Raw genomic sequence first — 17,607 nt, forward strand, 5'->3', positions numbered from 1 at the left:
AAGTATTACTAAATATGATATATGACTATATATTTGGGACAAACAAAAAAGAAAATGTGGACACTATAATTGGGACGGAGGGAGTATAATTTTAGGTTGTAGATTTTCTTCTATGTTTAATTTTTTCTATTGTTCTCTTAAAAATTTTGGTATAAAAATCTAGTAAATAAGTATAGTTTTATCAAAATAATTCAAATTTGAAAAAATGTATTTTTATGGAGTAGATATGATAAATGGGTATATGAGTAGAGTATAGATATCCGATCCTTCGAAGAATATGGAGATGGAGATAAAATTCAATACCCGATGGGTATGGGTATGGGTACGGGTACGAGTACGAGTACGAGTACGAGGATGAATTTAATAAATGGGTTCCGACGGATATGAAGATGGGATGAAATTCAATATCCGATGGGTATGAGTATGAAGATAAATTTAATAAATGAATATGGGATGCAGATATGATATCCTTTTCATACCCGACCCATTGCCATCCATACCTGCAACACATTCATCAACCGAAGATTGGGTAAAAGAGCAAGCCTTTAAATTTTCTGTGGCTAAAGCTGAGGATTTGGAGATCGAGACTCTGTTAAATCTGTATAATGATTTTTTTTCTTTCTGTAATTGCTTACGAATTGGCGTCTTCAAATTACTTCTGTGTTTCTGCTCTTTGTTCATGGATTGTTTTAGTAAATAAAAAATAAATACGTCAATTGTTTGATACTTTGATATAATGCTCATGTCGGTAGTCAGTGAACTGGGGTTTGAGGGGTTTTTTTTTTGTGTGTGTGGGTGGTTTTTCCGTTATTTGGCTCAAGTATCACCTGTGTGTTTATGCTCTTTGCTTCGTTTTATCAGTAAGAATTTGAAGATATTCAAATGTTTTTATTGATGCTATATAGTCTATGCGATGGGGATTTTGAGGATCGTGGGGAAATTTCATGGACTTGGTCACACCGAAGCAAGAAGCAATGCCATTGATTCTGTTTCTTACCTTCAAAAGAGAGTTTTCTCAGACGGTTCTAGCAGAATCAACGCCGAAGATCGAATCTTGCCAGTCTTGATCGTGGGTGCCGGCCCTGTGGGCCTTGTTCTCTCAATTCTTCTTACGAAATTAGGTACTCCGAAGTCCCATCTCCATTACACGAATTGTTTGATTTTATCTTCAATTTGTTCTGAGGATTATGAAATTTGAATCTCAGTTGCCTTTTCCAATCAAATTTCCACCCTTTTAAGACAAGTGTTTTGAGTAATTAATGAGCTTTTTCGAATGACTCTCTAGCATGTAAATAATTTCCAACGGGTTGAGAATTATTCTAAACATATTTCTTACCCTTTTACCAGCTCTATGATGTTCGTGGTTCTAAATTGTGGGTACTATGAGTCAATGGTTTTATATATTTCTCTGAAACGGAAAGTTTGTGTTTAATCTGGCATTTATCAATTTTTTTTTTAAAGATGGAAATTGCAGTTTAAATTTTTTTTTGCATAATGGTGTTCTTCAGGAGTAAAATGTGCAGTTCTGGAGAAAAGCAAGGATTTCTCGAGACACCCTCAAGCTCACTTCATCAACAACCGATCCATGGAGGTTTTCTCATATTTCTTTTGTTTGTCTGACCTTGTTGATGTAACGTGGAATTTATTGAAAGATGTTGAGGATTCCGAATGACGAATGTAATGCAAAGCTTTTGTTTTGAGTAGATTGTTTATGACAGGTGTTCCGGAAATTAAACGGTCTGGCTGATGTGATTTCAAGGTCTCAACCTCCTGTGGATTCATGGAGAAAGTTCGTGTACTGCACTTCTTTAACTGGTCGAATACTGGGTTCTGTCGATCATTTGCAACCTCAAGGTACGAGTTGAGTTTTCTTTTCAAGACGAGTGATTGTGAGAACATTTTGTATGCGTGCAACATGTCGTTGATTTTATACATATCATTTTCAAGTTGAAGTTTTACTCTAAGCATTTAGATATCGTGTATTTGTGGGAATCAAAATCTATGTTATAAATCTCAAAGAAATGGGATATCATAAAAATCCATGATTCTAGGGCACAGGATGTAAATTTGACCCCTCACTCAGTTTTCCTTTATTTTCTTTTCTACAACTTGAATTTTCTGTAATTTTGGACCTTGCTATCTTGTTGCGTCATAAAATTCCTTTGGTTACATTGAATATAGCCAAAAACTCCATAAGATATGTTTATCAGTAGTCTTTTGAGTTTGTCTAAATGTTGTTCAATATGAAGATTTTGACAGGACTGTCAGCCCAGTTTCTGTTGCGCACTTTTCCCAGTATAAACTCACAAAGTTGCTAATTGAGCAGCTTGAGGACATTGGTTTTCATATTCGAAGTGAAGGGTCAATGATGCCTGATGAATGCAAGACTGCCGAGCATGAGATATTATTGGGGCATGAGTGCACAGCTATCAACGTCACTGATCACCATGTCATCGTGACAGCATCTTTGATCAGGGAAGGAAAACCTGTAGAGAAAGATTTCCAATGTAATTTCCTTGTTGGCACAGACGGTGCTGGAAGTACGGTGAGAAAACTCATGGGGTTAGGCATGAAGGGTGAGAAGGATTTGCAGAAGCTTGTCAGCGTGCATTTTATGAGCCAGGAACTCGGGCAATTTTTGATAAGCGAGAGACCTGGCATGCTGTTTTTTGTTTTCAATCCTGAAGCCATAGGTGTTATCGTCGCTCATGATTTGCTGAAAGGGGAGTTCGTGCTGCAGGTGGAGTAAGTTCCAACATGAGTTGGGAGCTGTATGTTGATGCTTTTAGTCTACGATGCTGTTTTTCCTGCTTGACACTTAGAATCTGGCATTTTGATGTTGCAGGTACCTTTTTACCCACCTCAGCAGAAATTTGAAGATTTCAGCTCCATGGTACTTTATTTCACAAGCTTGAAACCTCTAACGTGGTTATCTATCATTATGAAATTCCTTAGGTTGACACCACGGTTACTCATTTTTTTTCTCTAGTCACTCATTGTTATTCTTATTTAAAAAATATACTTGTGTCAGATGTGTGAAAGATTAGTATTTAAGTTGGTTGGTCGAGAGCTTGCAGACGTAAGGGTGTTGGATGTAAAGCCATGGGTAATGCATGCTGAAGTTGCAGAGAAATTCTTAGCTTGCAACAACCACGTGATACTTGCAGGTGATGCAGCTCATCGCTTCCCTCCTGCTGGTGGTTTTGGTGAGTATTCTTTTTATATTTTAGGAATGTGCCATTATGTTAAATTGCAACATTATGTTCACCATGAAGAACTAAAAATCGTTAACGGAAATATTCAGGTATGAATACTGGCATACAGGATGCTCATAATCTTGCATGGAAGTTGGCTTCTGTACTCAAGGGAATCACACCACCATCATTTCTTTCCACTTATGAGATGGAACGTAGGCAGGTATGACTTGTGTGATTTGGATTACACTGGCATCTCACTTCAATATTTGCTGTTTAGAACTATGACCACTATATTATGGGAATTTCTAAAATGACAGATTGCTACCTATAATACGGCATTAAGTGTTGAAAACTTTAAAGCAGCAATGGCTGTACCTGCTGCTCTTGGTCTTGATCCAAGTATTGCTAATTCAGGTATATTAATGCAGTTGAAGTGTGAATTTTTGCTTGTATTAACGTGTAACTCAATTATTTTTCATTTATTTGCAGTACATCGAACCATAAATGACACCTTAGGTTCCATCTTGCCTTCTGATCTACAAAGAACAGTTTTGGATGGAATTTTTAGTTTAGGCCGTTTGCAGCTTTCGGATTCTCTTCTGAATGACAATAACCTGCTTGGATCGTCACGGCTTTCTAAACTGAGACAGATATTCGAAGAAGGAAAAAGCCTTCAACTTCAGTTCCCATCCGAGGATATCGGTTTCAGGTCAACTTATTTCTGGTTTCGTATGCTAAGAATTCTGAATTTGCCTCTGATTTTATGAATATTTCCCCTAGAATATTCATTTTCTCGTACCTTTCATCTGGCGGTTCTCGACGTCCAGTCTAACTTGAAATTATTAATTTTAGGTATACTAAAGGTGCACTGAAGTCCGACAATGATAATCTAACAAGCGCACCAGAACCACCATCGGGACGTAGGAGGGACTATATTCCGTCTACTGATCCTGGATCAAGACTGCCTCATATGAAGATTAAGCTACTTTCGGAACCGCTATCTAAGGATGTTTTCTCTTCCCTTGACCTTGTATCTGTCGACAACCTTGAGTTTCTTCTTATTATAGCGCCAACCAAGGAGTCCTATGATCTTGCGAAAGCTGCTTTTAAGGTAGCTGAGGAGCTCAAGGTTCCACTTAAAGTATGCATTGTGTGGCAAGAACAAGACAAGGGTGAAAATGGCAGTAGTGAAGCAGCACTTTTACCTTGGACAAATTTTATTGACGTGATTGAAGTTAAGAGTTCCCAAACATCGGAATCGTGGTGGGATTTCTGTCAAATGACCAAAAGTGGAGCCATTTTAGTGAGGCCAGATGAACACATCGCTTGGCGGACAAAGTCGAGAATCAAGAATGATCCTTTTTTGGTGATCAAAACAGTTTTTTGTTCTGTACTCGGATTAGATTCCAACAGCATTTAATACCGTTTACATTCCAAGATTTATAGGTGTTATTACAACAACGTAGTAACGTGTTCACAATTCACTCACAAAATCACACCCTTTCACTCACAACTTTCTTTTTCTTTCTTTTTTAACATGAAACAACTACAAATGTTGATATTCACAATTCACAGATCAACAAATTTAGTCATTAAACTGATTCTTCTTCAAGTATAACAGTGGAGGATGTGTTACAAAAAATGACATCTATTGACTAAGCCACCGTCTTCGAAATTTGGAATTGAAATCTGTGCTCTGATCTGTGGAGTATTCATCAATGAAACTGGTAATCGGTAAAATGCGGGTGCCTAGCAAATTGAGCCAAAGATCAAATGGATTATGGTTGCTGTAACAACTCCCAACAGTGCACCAGCAGCAACCTGAGGTAAGAAAAAAATCCCATACGCTCAGACACAAAGGCATTAAATCCGGGGAACAACAGTAGACGCTTATCCAGAAATTTTACTGGAAAAAGTTGATTAAATATATTTATTAATGGAAATTTAATTCTGGAAGCATAATAGCATAAAATTGAACCTGAAAAGGAGTATGGCCAAGAAGTTCACGCAGAGGTCTGCTCTCAGCAAGAGGATGCTCATCTGGAAGTTCACATACTATCTGATTCAGAACCTGAAATTTCAAGTCATACCATTATAAGAACTAAGGAACAGCATATGTGTCACTCATTCAATTCCCAGTTCTATATATTTACTCCGACCGATTTCTAGAAATACACACAGACCTCAGCTTGACGTCCAGCATGTAATCTGACACCGGTTGCATCATACATTACCTGTCAAGTTGAAGAAGGAGTAGATTTTTTATATCAGTAGATTCGATGGAGGCGCACAAGCACTAGTCCTCCCTCGTCTTAAATCTAACAAGGAAAGAATTGAAAGAGAACATACCACACAAGCCAAGGTCAATGCAATTGCAAACGGTGATCCCAGAAAGCCATCTTGCAAACCAACAGCCATTGCAAGAGCAGTCACTGTGGCTGAATGGGAAGATGGCATACCACCAGATCCCACGAGTTGCCTTATGTCCCAACGGTTTTCCTTATACCTGCAGGATTATCATGTTTAACGACTTCCAAGAATCACATTAACAGATTTCAAAAAAAAAAAAAAAAGAATCACATTAACATATCCCATCATAAATCTGTATTTATTTGATCTTTGCAGCATTGAATATTCACGGGATTCTGTCATTTTTCTCAAATGTTCTTGTGCATGAGTGAGTGAAGATATCAATGAGTAATAAATCATCAAATTTTGAATTTATTCGACTCCTTTTTCTTCACCACATGATCTGCTTCACGCGAAACCAGATCACCACCAAGTGAAGAAAGATAATGATTTCAAGATTTCTTGAATCAAACAAAAACCAATTGAGTGAAAAATCAGAGAGCTAGTCTACAGAAGGATTAACAACTACAGAAACAGTTCCAAGATTTCTTGAATTAAACAGAACACTGACACCCAGAGACCTAATATGCTATCTAAAACGAACGAAAGCTTTACCATAGTAACACGAACTTCAATCCCTGGGCAATGACAAATGCAAGAAAGGCAGAAATTATCGCGTAGTTGGTGAAAAAGGCGGCCGGATCATTCGACGTTGGCGCCGCTGTCACCGACGATGCCCCCGTTGAACCTTGCATCAACCCCACGGTTGATCCTCCCATTTCATCCACAACCAATTTTTCCCTTCCTTTTTCTTCTCGCGATCTGTAAAATCCACTAGTTTATATCATATTTTTTCTGGGTTCCAACTATATTCTCTTTGTTATCACTCTTCAATTCAAACCAAGATTCTGGTCTCATGCACGTACTTGGTTTTCCTGCACAGAGAGAGCAGAAATGAGAAGCAAACAGTGAGCGTACGTGATTCAACTAACAAATGGTCAGCGAAATGTTTTCGTTATTATAAAATTTTTTGAAGTGAATATGCCATTTATAGTTGATCATGGTGCCTGGAATATACTCTCCCTCTCCGTATGGTCATTTTCCAAATTAATAATTAACATTGATGCTTGTTTCGACTCTTGGATTATCTACTAGAATTCTGTGGAACCCATGTGTAAATAAATAATAATCAAAATTTTATATTCATTGCGTACAAGAAAACTTTGAAGGACTGGGGTATTTTGGGCCAAAAAAAGGGTAAAACAGCTCCTTAATCTCATCTTTTTTTTCTTTGGTTGATCAGTTCAGATAATGTATTCATCTCATGCGCATAGCTTTGAATTAAATTAAATCTAAGCAACTTGCAACCAAAGATCTCGACTAGGGATATAAATGTACCAAACTGAGTTGAATATCGGCAAAAATTTAAGTCTAGAATTATGCTCCAATTAAGTATATTTGAATTTGAGCTCAATTGGAAGATCGAAAATTTACTTTGCTCGAGTTTGATCAAGTCGAAATGATGTTCAAGTTCGAATTCGGCTCTAAATGTCCAAACCTATCCATAAGCTATTCGAACTATTGTTTGAACATTAAAGCATGATAATGAAGGTTTGGAAATCGAAATGTTCAAAAGACTCCAAAAACTCGCTGAGTAGCTTACAAACGATTGAACAAAATACTTTTTGCTCGAAATAAAGTTTTCGAGTTCGAATTTGATAACTTTGGATACAAATAACCAACTTGAAAAGCGTGAACGTCCCTACTCGTGACCCATTATTACAATTATGTAAATAAAACTCTTGATCCAACGCATGATCATAATTCTATATTCTTAGATCATAGGGTCTTGTACCTACTAGAAAAGGCATTCACCAGCCACTCCAATTATCAGATGGAACAAGAACATAAAATTAAGAGCTACTTACAGTCAAAACGAGTGACAGAGCTAAAGAGTACTCTTGTTTCCTGGGATAAATTTTCTGTTTTTTTTTTAAAAAAAAACCAAAGAAAAAACCGTCGTCGCCATGGGGTTCACGATCTCATTGTTTGAGTTCATTCAAGCTCTATCCAAAATGGACAGTGGTTTCTCAAAACGACCGGTTTGCTATCGCTTTGACATTCTTCCTAAGTTTCTCATACTGCACTGTGCAGTTACTCCAAAAATTGTATATGGAGGGCAATACTACAGAGTAATTTATCAGCTTGAACACAGATCTGAGACTAAACTAGGTCTAAAGGCTCTCCCAAGATATCCATGACATTACAGCAGGCTGCTTTTCATAAGGTCTCTAAGATGTACTGAATTCATGATGGCATCTTGTCCCTCATCGGGTTAAAGGAAAAGCATAGAGTCCTTTGCAAGTATACACAATCAAGTGATCAACCCCTTCAGCATCTTGATTTTATCATTTTCGTACACTGAAAACAGATACGCGGTTGTTACAAGCTGGGCTCAATGCGTAGTATCTCACTTGTGAGGACCTGTGTGGAAAGAATGATGTATACTAATGTGAATCAACCAGACATCCCAAAACTGCATAGATCTGCTCGGTTCTAGGATGAGATTTATCGGCACAATAAAATTGATGAACTTGGTTTTTAACCACTATCCAACTGCAACCACGCGCCTTGTAAGCATAGTCCTGAGGTATATTTTTCCCTTCCTGCATCTCATCCCATTCTTCCATTCCCTGATACAAATTAGCCAAGATTGCACTATGACCGAAATTCTTGGGATTGATCTCAACCAGTTTCTTCACTGCATAGTCAGCCAAGTCCACACGTCTATGAATCTTAGAACCATTAAGCAACGCACCCCAGACAACCTCATCAGGTGGAATCCTCATCCCCTCCACCACTTGCATAGCTTCCTCTAACCGACCTACTCGACATAGAAGATCAATCAAGCACCCGTAATGCTCAATTTGAGGCTCAATTCCATATTCATGAACCATCATATCATAATAATATCGCCCCTCAACAACCAACCCACCGTGACTACAAGCATTTAACAACCCAATAAATGTTACTCCATCCGGTTTTACATCATCTGTCCTTCGCAGCATCTCTTGAAAAATGCTAACCGATTCCTCACTTTGCCCATGTAGCCCACAACAATTAATCAAAGAATTCCAAGACATCAAATTTGTTTCTTTGGTATTATCAAAAACCATTCTAGCCTTCCCATAAGTCCCACATTTTCCATACATATCAATCAAACCATTTGTGACAAATAAATCCAAACTCAGTCCATTCCGACATACATATCCATGAATGCACTTCCCCAAATGCAGCAACCCGGCATGCCCAGAAGCTGACAGCACAGACACTACTGTAATTTCATTAGGCCTGTTTCTTCCAAATCTCTCCTCAACAATCATCCTCCTGAAAAATCCAATAGCCTCCGAAAACAACCCGTTCTGCACGCAACCTGCAATTATACTATTCCAAAAGGGCGTATCTCTAATACCCTCAGGCACCTCATCAAACAACAAAACCGCATTCCCCACCAGTCCCACTCTCGTGTACCCCGAAATCATTGCAGTCCACGACAACACACTCCTATTCGACATTTCATCGAACACCTTCCTCGCCGCACCAACATCAACGCAATACCTCGAGTAGGCATCCAAAACCGCCGTCTGCACAGCTGGGTTTCCACCATAACCGGATTTCACCACCTGGGCTTGCACCAAATCCGTCCCATACCTCTTCAAAACACCTGGATACGACTTCAAGATAATGGAGAACACGAAATCGTTGGGCTTTGACCTGTTTTCACGCAGCATGTGACGGTAAAGGAGCACTGCGGACGCATGATCCGAAGACGTTGCATAGGCGGTGATCATGGCGGCATACATGTAAATATTAGGGGAGTTGAATTTATCGAACAGCAGGCGAGCATACCCAAGATTGGAGAGATGAAGTGTGCAGAAGCGGATGAGTTTGAACGCGTAGAAATGCGTCTGGCCATGACCGAGAACGATGAGATGAGCTTGGAGCTGTTTGAGGTGATTGAGGTTACTGCACTTGTCGAGGATTGATAATACATGCTTGTTTGTTGAGGGAGAAAAGGAAAGCATGTGAAGAAGAACATATGAATATGAATATGATTCATATGAACACCACCACAAAGTAACTGTGTATCAAGCAAACCATTTACAGTAAAAAAATTTAGATTTACTTTCTCCTTTTTTTTTAAAATTAAAAATAAAAATAATATAATTTATCGATTATATAAGGTTTTTTTTAGCAAATCGAATATATTAGTTATAAAATATTTATAGTTATTTCCTCTTCAATTATATATAACTATTATAATTTTATAAATTTATTATTAATTTTGTATTAACATTTATTAGAATGATTTTTATTAAAATTGATTAAGTTACTCACTGAAGTAACCGTACACACTCAAATAAATATTTTAATTTTGCTTTTTATTTACATTTTTTGATAAATAACAGATAAAATAGAATTTGAAAAAGATCAAATAGATGTGAATGATCCAAATCAGACATCGAAATATCTTGCACCTAATTATGCCTTTAATTTATTAGTTTTCATACAAAATGTCCAAGACTATTTTGTCATGCCTCTAGAATTTTGTCTCCTCCACTTGAACTATTTGTCTATATTAGGATTTATCATTTTTTTGTTACTTTCTCAAAATTGACGACAAAAATCCTTAAAATATTTATTAGCCATTTGATAATGCAAAATCCCTTTATTTAAATATTTATTTTATGTTAGTTTATATTACTATTTAATTAAATTTTACATATTTTTAATTAATCTGATGAAATTCATAATAAAATAACAATAATAGCCATTAATTTTTTTAAAAAAAAATGCTATAAGAAAATTTACTTTTATTATCCTAAAATAATTTTATTTTTAAATATATGTTAAAATTAGTTTGAAATAACAAAAATTATCAAGTTGAGATAAATATTTCATCTATGACCCGTGTGAAAAGAAACTGGTTTTTTTGACAGTGACAAGACCCCAGAAATCCAATTGAAATATCGAAGGTATATTTTAATTGCAACATCATCAATTACCACCAACAATTAAAAATAAACATCTGAATGCAATTTCCTTAAGGCATCAGAAGAAATTTTTTTACCACAAAACCAAATACTAACAAACAAGAATATTGCAATTCCCCCTATTATGATCAGCCTAATAATAGAATCAGAACTTTACAAGAATAATCAAATCTCTAAGTGGGAAGTGTGTATATTTTTCTTACAAAACAATTGGAACCAACAAAAAAGCCTGAAAATGATAGTGGAAACACACAGCAATGCCACACACTGCTGGAGAATCCTACATGATTGTGCAATTACACTTGGACTCCAGCTTTGGAGGCTTCGTGCTGTCGCACTTATATGGAGATTTAACTACGTGTGGACTGAACTTCTCTTCGGTTTCAGCAGCATCTACGGAAGCAGGTTTTGAGTCGGTTTCCAACTTCTTCTGTCGAGTTTTCTGGGATCTGGAATTACGTTTCCCTGTGTTTCTTGACCGGATTTCCGGTCTGTCTGAATTGGATTTGGCAACAAATGGGACCGTCGGTTGTAGAACTGGTTCCACTCGTGGTGTTTCTTTATCTATTGCTATGTTCACAGCTTCATACGCGAGATTGTGGACAATGGAGCTGCAGAAGAGGATTGCATCTGTTGCTTCTTCTAGAGTCAGGCTTCGGGACTTTGTTCCGCCGGAGTCTTCCACCATGATAGTTGATTCTTCTACAATTAGTAAATGAAAGTTTCAAGAATTAGAGGAGAATAAGCTTAGGACATAATAACAAGACAAGATCATCAAGTACGGGGAAGGAAGAACAAAGAATAAGAAGCTCGAGCATAGGAAAGGGTAAAATTAAGAGAACCAGAAACACAAACGTTCGGATCCTGCTGCACATACCAGGGGCACCACGGGCTGAATCTGAAATATCAAATTCTTCAAAAGTTGTAACACCATTTTGCGCCGCCGAATCAGGGGGCTCCAGTAATTCATCTGTGTGGGAATCAATGGAATCTACATCAGAATGAGAATCAGCAGAAACAGTATCAGCATTCTCCGTTTCCATTTCTGATTTAGTATCCAACGAGCTTGGATTGTGAGCTTCTTCAACATCCACTACTACAGGACACGAACTTTGCATCTCATCTTCCCCATGACCAAAGGGCTGCGAATGTGCAGATAGCGTATCTGCATCCATTGAATTATTAGAATCAGAAGTTGAAACTGGCAAAGCTGAAACATCTTCAGAGTGGACATTCATGAGATGGTCAGTTAATTCAGCAGCAGACTTAAAGATATTGCTTTCAGAATCCATATATTCAGAAGCCAGAGATTGTTCACTTGGATCTACACATTTCGCGGCCCCGATACTATCTTCGTGGCAACTTGGTGCTGCACTTTGGACCTGGAAGCAATGACTTGAAGCACCAGACAAAGATGAGGCGGATCGTTTGTGCATTGTAGGCATGTCAAGCATCCAATTTTCTGCATCTGATTTTCGACCACTTGATTGCCTTTGAACCCGAGTTTCTATTTTTCTAGAATAGCCCAGATCAACAGAAGATGATACAGATGCACTGCTGTGCCCAATGGAGCTTCTTATGCTATTCATAGAGTCCCTCGTATAGGAGAAATCATCATAGCAGGTGGTACTTGCCGTAAAACTCCTGCTTTGGACAATGGGTCCCCTGCTGCTACTTGATTTCTTCAGCAGCAAAGAAATGCCCGCACCTTCGGAAACTTCCACCCTTGAATTTAAATTGGCCACGCCATGCTGCAACTGCTGGTGCCCAAAGTCACCATACAGCTGATGAATAATCTCTTGATCGGTGGCAGAAGTCAGTATCCCTTCCTCAATGAGAAGTTCTGCAGGATTCTGACTCGGCTCGCTGTATGAATCTTGACACTCGACAGCAACCTCATCAAGATAATCTATCACCATGTCACCAGAACAGGTAGTTTTCAATGGTTCTGGAGTAGACTGGTCCAAAATCTCAAGCGAATTATGCCTTGTATTTATTTCCAAATTCGCACACTTAGCACAAAATTGTAAGTATTCTTCCATCACAACTTCATCTGAAGGAAACTTGAGGCCACATTTCGAGCATGTTACCATATCTGCTGGGTCATCACCATTTGAATAATCATTCATAGCTGCAGCCTCGTCAAGTTGGCTATTTCTGTCAGTAACACCCGATTGAGAATTTACAACGGAGGGGCCATCAATTTCGCGATGCTTACTAAGAGTGGTTTCTTTCATGATCTTGCTCTCAAAATCTTCATTCAAAGCATCAGCTTGATCCATTGAAAATATTTCACCCTGCAAATTAAGATATTGTACTTTCACACTTGACTGTGTCAAATCTTCCTGGTTCAGCTCAATTTCTCTTGTATCAAGTGCTCCACTCGTTCCTTGGTCAGAACTGGCATTGCTGCTAGTTGTGATTGAAGAATTTCGGGATGTCAGAGATCGATGATGCACACTTGCAAAAGTTGAACTGGGGACACTGGACAAGAGGGGTCTAAACATATTTTGAGGGCCCTTCTTCTCCTGCATACAATTACATGAAAAAAATGTCACCATGCGAAATCACTTAAAAGATACAGTAACAAATCAAGCTTCAGGAAATGACGTGGCTGTATCATATTTGATCTGTTGGGAAACCATAATAGAGACCAAGACGTGGTCCACAGTCCAGAATAGGCAATATTTAATAATCTCAAGTCACTCCACTTTTTATTACAATCTTTCTACTCTACTCATCCCGAAATTAGTTTAAGTATTCTTCAAATTGTAATTTCATCATGCACAAACTATCACCACTACTCTCTCTGTGTACAAACGCGAAGATGTATTTCCTTGTTTGATGATGATTATGAAGAAACTCATCGACCGTGTTTTGAACTTCGATGGTTACAATCATTTTCTGTAAGGTGAAGGCCAGAAATAGACACCATCCAGAAAATCTGAGAAATCTGGTAAATAGCGCCAAAAAACATCAGCATTCTAGGATTAACCACAATGTTGCACTTCCGCTATGCATGGTATAGATGGATACAACTGCATAACCTAAAGCTTGTGCACATGAAAAATAGACACACGCATACAAGATATATCGAGGGGAAAAAAAGTAATTAAATTTTCAATTAAGAGACATGGTTGGTCACTTAACATAGCAAAAGTCATTGTTGGACTGCATTTTGAACTAAGCAGAAGTAAACAAATATCAGACAACTGAAACGGTAAGACATTATGATCCATGCCCAAGAAAACAAAGGGAAAATTAATACAGAAGTTGCCTAACCATTTGTCGGAGCGCCAAGTCGAAGGATCTTTTGGGAGCAGAGCTTGACAAAATTTTAGATGGTTTCTTGGAATATCCAGCAGTCTTCATATTTGGGGGAGTCCCTATGCTTCTTGGAGCTGAACGGTCTGAGCTGCTGATTAGAAAGGATTGTGGCGAGTCAGCGTCATCATCACCAGATGATGCAATCGAAGCTTTGCATTGGACACTAAATGGATCCCTATCATGACTGTGTGAGGAACTGACACTTCTAGAAGCGGTTGGAGACATGGACTGTCTTCCAGATCTGGAGCTGTTCCTTGATGCCGGAGAAGACCCTCGAACATATGATGCAGGTCTATCAGCCAGCGAGGTACGAAGATTAGGTGGGGCCTCTAAAGAAAATCCAGGGATGTTAGATTGCCATGCGTGTATTTTTGGGGAAGCAGAGTTCCCCCGACTCGTCTTGATGGGGGAGGCACCTCTAACTCCTGATGGGACGACGGCGCTGACTGAACCGGTGCTCATCCTCCTTGGGGTAGGTGTACTAGACCGCAGAGCAGGTTTTGGTTTACTCGGTGGGGGCGACAGCCTTCTTGAAGCAGAAGGCTGTCGCAAAGTAGGCGGTGGGCTTGAGTGTGTAGCCGAAAGCGGCCTACTTCTTGATTGCAGTGAATTATTACTCGACCGAGGAGATGGGCTCAAGCGTTGAGGACTTGCACTACCTCTACTATTCCTGTAACCCTTCTCTGTCTGCAGTTAAACACATATATAAACAATTTCAGATGACCATAAAAAATGAGACAACAAGTCATATCTTAATCAAGTCTTCTTGTAAGATCTTACCGGGGATGATAGCGGGACTGGAATAGGTTGACTCCTTGACCTTCCCCTAGGTGCAAGATTAATTGGTGGTGCATCATCATCCAAAGAAGTAAAAAGAGGAGTTTCAGGAGGCGTTATCAACCTGCAACATGTTACGAATGACACGGTAAGGAACACAAGAAAAATGAAATACTGCCAGTTACCATTTTATGCAATAAAGCAATAAGAAACAAAGTAAATAAATCTGCAAGGAAGCAATCACTGATGGGTTTTATTTTTGCCCGAAGTTCAATATAACTTGGATAGAATCATCAGAAAAATGTTAATGCATAAACTAGTTCTTTTTATACCAACAAAATTCAAACAAATGAAAGAAAAGAAAATCATGAACGAAATAACAAAAAGGAAAGAACCAAACCAATCATAGTCGTTTTTATCTCCCTCTGCGTTGAGCAGGTCACTACTCTCACCCCTTGCAGGAATCGAGATTCCAAGCTTGTAATCCGGGAAGTGCCTAAACTTTGTAGCTGCCAAATGCCATAGCCAAAAAAACAAAACAAAAAAAAAACAAAACAAAAAAAAAACAAAAGACAAAAAAAAATAGAGCAACATTTGTCAATTGCCAGCAAGACTAAGCAAGTAAATAAAAAAAAAAACACAAGGCACAATATTCGCTAAATACCAAAGCCATAAATGCAGATAATCTGAAAGCAGATCAAGGGCGTATGAACTCACAGAATATGTCATCAAAGTCGTCATTCGACTGAAGCAAGAAATTTTCCTTTTCTTTGCTCCTCAATTCGTTGAACAGAGCAAGATCATCGTCATCTCGATAGTGAATCCCGCTCTCGAGACTACGCCCTCTCTTGTGATTCTCTACCCTCATTTCCCTTCGAGGGAAAACCCTCACAGCAGGCGATGGAGGCATTAATTCGAAACCCTCACCTTAAATTCAGCCTATAGTTTACCAGTCAAAACCTTTCAGAAAAAACAAGAATCCTAACTCAAACAGCAAATCATTGAAATCACGCAATTCGATCCAGCATCTCCGTGAAGAAAATCCAACCCAACACTTATCCTCTACAACACCTGATAAGAATTAAATCCCACTTCACATTCGATATATCGAAGAAAAATGTCATCTTTTTACCCATTTGCACCAATAGCATGTAACTCTGTATTTCTTCTGCAGCTCAACGACACCCACTTCAAATAACACCTAAACTACCAAAATCTATTAAAAAAATCCCAGACCAAATTCAGAATCCACTTCGGAATCAGCACTCCAAACCCACTATAACTTACAACCACAGCAAACACTTTTAACGCAGGCAGCAAAATTCAGCAGCTCCAAAGAGTAAAGCAAGCTCAAGAACAAGCACAAAAATGTCATTCCACAACACCCACTTCAAGACTCACAGCTTTACTCAAAAACCCTCGAGTCCTTTTAACATTACACGCCCCACAGGTGATCTGGATCTGAACGGAGGCGAGCAGATCAAGAGAAATCCAGGATCAGGTAAAACTGTAGAAAGAAAACCTAGAAAAGACGGATGAAAAGATGAATAAAGGGCCTAATTATTGTTCACGTGAGAGGTAGATTGCAAGGAGAGAAAGCGAAATGTGCAGCAGGCAGTAGCACCACCACCACAGCAGCGGCAAAGCTAAAAAGAAAGGAAAAAAAGAAATGGCAAATGAAATTCGTAAACAATAAAAAAAAATGAAGTGATTAACGATAATAATTGTGGAAAACAAGGTGTAAACAGTGTTATCTGGCATTGTTTTTCGCTTTATTTTACTACCTTCTATAGTCTTGTTACTCTCTCTCTCTCTGGGTCAGCTTTGATTCTCCATTTTCTTTTGTTTCTTTTTCTGCAGTCACCACATTTTCCTTCTCTTTATTCCTTCCTCTCTTTTACTTCTTGTTGTTATTATTATTATTGTTATTATTATTATTACACTTTATTTTTTGTTTTCCACTTCTCTTTAGTTTTACTCTTAAATTAAATGAAAAATAAAAGGAGGGTAGTGTAATAATTATAATGGTGACATAAATGAGTGGTTTGGGACATAATTCATGGTTTTGTGGGTGGCATATGCTTGGTGTTCAGAGTAGGGGTCGGAAAATCAATGTTCTAAAAAGCGTGAAAAACGTTGTTTAAGCGCGATTAAGCGTGAAACATGAGTAAAAAGTTTCGCTTTGAGCAAAAGCGTGAAAAAATGGTCAACCATATTAAGTGAAAAAAAACGTGAAAACGCGAAAAAAAACGTAAAAAACATATTTTTTGTAAAAAAAAAATATTTAAGTTCAATTTTTAGTTTTTAATATTTTAAATGATAAATATTTAATGATATAAGTTTTTTTTCATAAATGCATCAAAATTAAATTTGCTACGATATTTCCTTTGCACCAAACCTAGCCTAACACAAATATTTTATTCCAGATAATTTGTTATTTTGAGACTTAAGTTTTTTATAATTTTAAAATTTATGTATTTATACTTAAAATTTTTAAGTTTTTATGTTATTTATTCTATTAATTAAATTATATAATTAAAATTATACAAAAAATCAAAAACATTTTTTCACGCTTAAGTTTGTTCTAAACTCGCTTAAGTTTGTGAAGTGAAGCATGATCGTGACGTTTCGCGCTTTTTAAAACCTTGCGAAAAACTAGGTTGTCATTCAAGGGGCAGCTATTTGTCTTAAAAACACTATGAAGTTTATATATTTATTTGGATCACTTATGAAAAATATTTATCTTAATTTTAAAAATAATTTTTATAAAAATACGTGAGACCAAACTGCACTGTTAATCGAGTTTGTGTCCGCCGTTCTGTGTTAGACTTCCCAGATGGGGCACTCTACTTGTTCATTCATTGGTGTAAAAGGGTGTGTTAGATGTCTCACGTCAACTCGTT

The 17,607-nt window shown here is 37.8% G+C and overlaps 4 protein-coding genes across 7 annotated transcripts; 1 reads left to right on the plus strand and 3 right to left on the minus strand.

Annotated features, from left to right (window-relative positions):
* The first annotated feature begins 488 nt into the window (after nucleotides 1–488).
* On the plus strand, nucleotides 489–4,688 carry LOC140871308 (uncharacterized). 3 transcript variants are annotated; one of them, XM_073273759.1, is made up of 11 exons: nucleotides 489–600; nucleotides 906–1,121; nucleotides 1,509–1,591; nucleotides 1,719–1,854; nucleotides 2,250–2,740; nucleotides 2,846–2,893; nucleotides 3,032–3,206; nucleotides 3,305–3,417; nucleotides 3,515–3,611; nucleotides 3,687–3,906; nucleotides 4,050–4,688. In XM_073273759.1, the coding sequence occupies exons 2-11, from the start codon at nucleotides 914–916 to the stop codon at nucleotides 4,615–4,617; spliced, it is 2,139 nt and encodes a 712-aa protein (XP_073129860.1). In that variant the 5' UTR covers nucleotides 489–600; nucleotides 906–913; the 3' UTR covers nucleotides 4,618–4,688. The 3 variants fall into 3 exon arrangements, with proteins under 3 accessions (XP_073129860.1, XP_073129862.1, XP_073129861.1); XM_073273761.1 differs by lacking the exon at nucleotides 489–600 and having other exon boundaries at nucleotides 1,081–1,121; nucleotides 1,705–1,854; nucleotides 2,260–2,740; XM_073273760.1 differs by lacking the exons at nucleotides 489–600; nucleotides 906–1,121 and having other exon boundaries at nucleotides 1,511–1,591; nucleotides 2,260–2,740.
* Nucleotides 4,689–4,726: 38 nt separating this feature from the next.
* LOC140871310 (uncharacterized) lies at nucleotides 4,727–6,336 on the minus strand. The gene is made up of 5 exons (XM_073273763.1): nucleotides 6,162–6,336; nucleotides 5,547–5,703; nucleotides 5,381–5,431; nucleotides 5,176–5,268; nucleotides 4,727–5,018 (listed from the first exon to the last, which is right to left on the minus strand). The coding sequence occupies exons 1-5, from the start codon at nucleotides 6,323–6,325 to the stop codon at nucleotides 4,947–4,949; spliced, it is 537 nt and encodes a 178-aa protein (XP_073129864.1). The 5' UTR covers nucleotides 6,326–6,336; the 3' UTR covers nucleotides 4,727–4,946.
* A 22-nt stretch (nucleotides 6,337–6,358) lies between these two features.
* LOC140871309 (pentatricopeptide repeat-containing protein At1g33350) lies at nucleotides 6,359–9,651 on the minus strand. The gene is made up of 2 exons (XM_073273762.1): nucleotides 7,475–9,651; nucleotides 6,359–6,481 (listed from the first exon to the last, which is right to left on the minus strand). The coding sequence occupies exon 1, from the start codon at nucleotides 9,629–9,631 to the stop codon at nucleotides 8,054–8,056; it is 1,578 nt and encodes a 525-aa protein (XP_073129863.1). The 5' UTR covers nucleotides 9,632–9,651; the 3' UTR covers nucleotides 6,359–6,481; nucleotides 7,475–8,053.
* Nucleotides 9,652–10,631: 980 nt separating this feature from the next.
* LOC140871368 (uncharacterized) lies at nucleotides 10,632–16,567 on the minus strand. Of its 2 annotated transcripts, XM_073273851.1 has the most exons (7): nucleotides 16,489–16,567; nucleotides 15,422–16,350; nucleotides 15,105–15,213; nucleotides 14,708–14,828; nucleotides 13,883–14,614; nucleotides 11,478–13,128; nucleotides 10,632–11,302 (listed from the first exon to the last, which is right to left on the minus strand). In XM_073273851.1, the coding sequence occupies exons 2-7, from the start codon at nucleotides 15,612–15,614 to the stop codon at nucleotides 10,881–10,883; spliced, it is 3,228 nt and encodes a 1,075-aa protein (XP_073129952.1). In that variant the 5' UTR covers nucleotides 15,615–16,350; nucleotides 16,489–16,567; the 3' UTR covers nucleotides 10,632–10,880. The 2 variants fall into 2 exon arrangements, with proteins under 2 accessions (XP_073129952.1, XP_073129951.1); XM_073273850.1 differs by having other exon boundaries at nucleotides 15,422–16,528.
* Between the last annotated feature and the right edge of the window lie 1,040 nt (nucleotides 16,568–17,607).

This window comes from Henckelia pumila, unplaced genomic scaffold, assembly GCF_033568475.1.
Source record: "Henckelia pumila isolate YLH828 unplaced genomic scaffold, ASM3356847v2 CTG_461:::fragment_3, whole genome shotgun sequence".
NCBI lineage: Eukaryota > Viridiplantae > Streptophyta > Magnoliopsida > Lamiales > Gesneriaceae > Henckelia > Henckelia pumila.

What these genes read in the sequence shown, in the direction of transcription:
- LOC140871310 (XM_073273763.1), bottom strand. Translation starts at nt 6,325, where the DNA reads ATGGGAGGATCAACCGTGGGGTTGATGCAAGGTTCAACGGGGGCATCG. An exon ending in TTGAAGTTCGTGTTACTATG is followed by an intron (nt 5,704 to 6,161) that starts GTAAAGCTTTCG and finishes ATAATCCTGCAG; the next exon opens with GTATAAGGAAAACCGTTGGG. An exon ending in TTGGCCATACTCCTTTTCAG is followed by an intron (nt 5,019 to 5,175) that starts GTTCAATTTTAT and finishes TTCTTACCTCAG; the next exon opens with GTTGCTGCTGGTGCACTGTT.
- LOC140871368 (XM_073273851.1), bottom strand. Translation starts at nt 15,614, where the DNA reads ATGCCTCCATCGCCTGCTGTGAGGGTTTTCCCTCGAAGGGAAATGAGG. An exon ending in CGACTTTGATGACATATTCT is followed by an intron (nt 15,214 to 15,421) that starts GTGAGTTCATAC and finishes GGCATTTGGCAG; the next exon opens with CTACAAAGTTTAGGCACTTC. An exon ending in GATAAAAACGACTATGATTG is followed by an intron (nt 14,829 to 15,104) that starts GTTTGGTTCTTT and finishes AACATGTTGCAG; the next exon opens with GTTGATAACGCCTCCTGAAA.
- LOC140871309 (XM_073273762.1), bottom strand. Translation starts at nt 9,631, where the DNA reads ATGCTTTCCTTTTCTCCCTCAACAAACAAGCATGTATTATCAATCCTC.
- LOC140871308 (XM_073273759.1), top strand. Translation starts at nt 914, where the DNA reads ATGGGGATTTTGAGGATCGTGGGGAAATTTCATGGACTTGGTCACACC. An exon ending in TCAACAACCGATCCATGGAG is followed by an intron (nt 1,592 to 1,718) that starts GTTTTCTCATAT and finishes TGTTTATGACAG; the next exon opens with GTGTTCCGGAAATTAAACGG. An exon ending in TCCGAGGATATCGGTTTCAG is followed by an intron (nt 3,907 to 4,049) that starts GTCAACTTATTT and finishes TATTAATTTTAG; the next exon opens with GTATACTAAAGGTGCACTGA.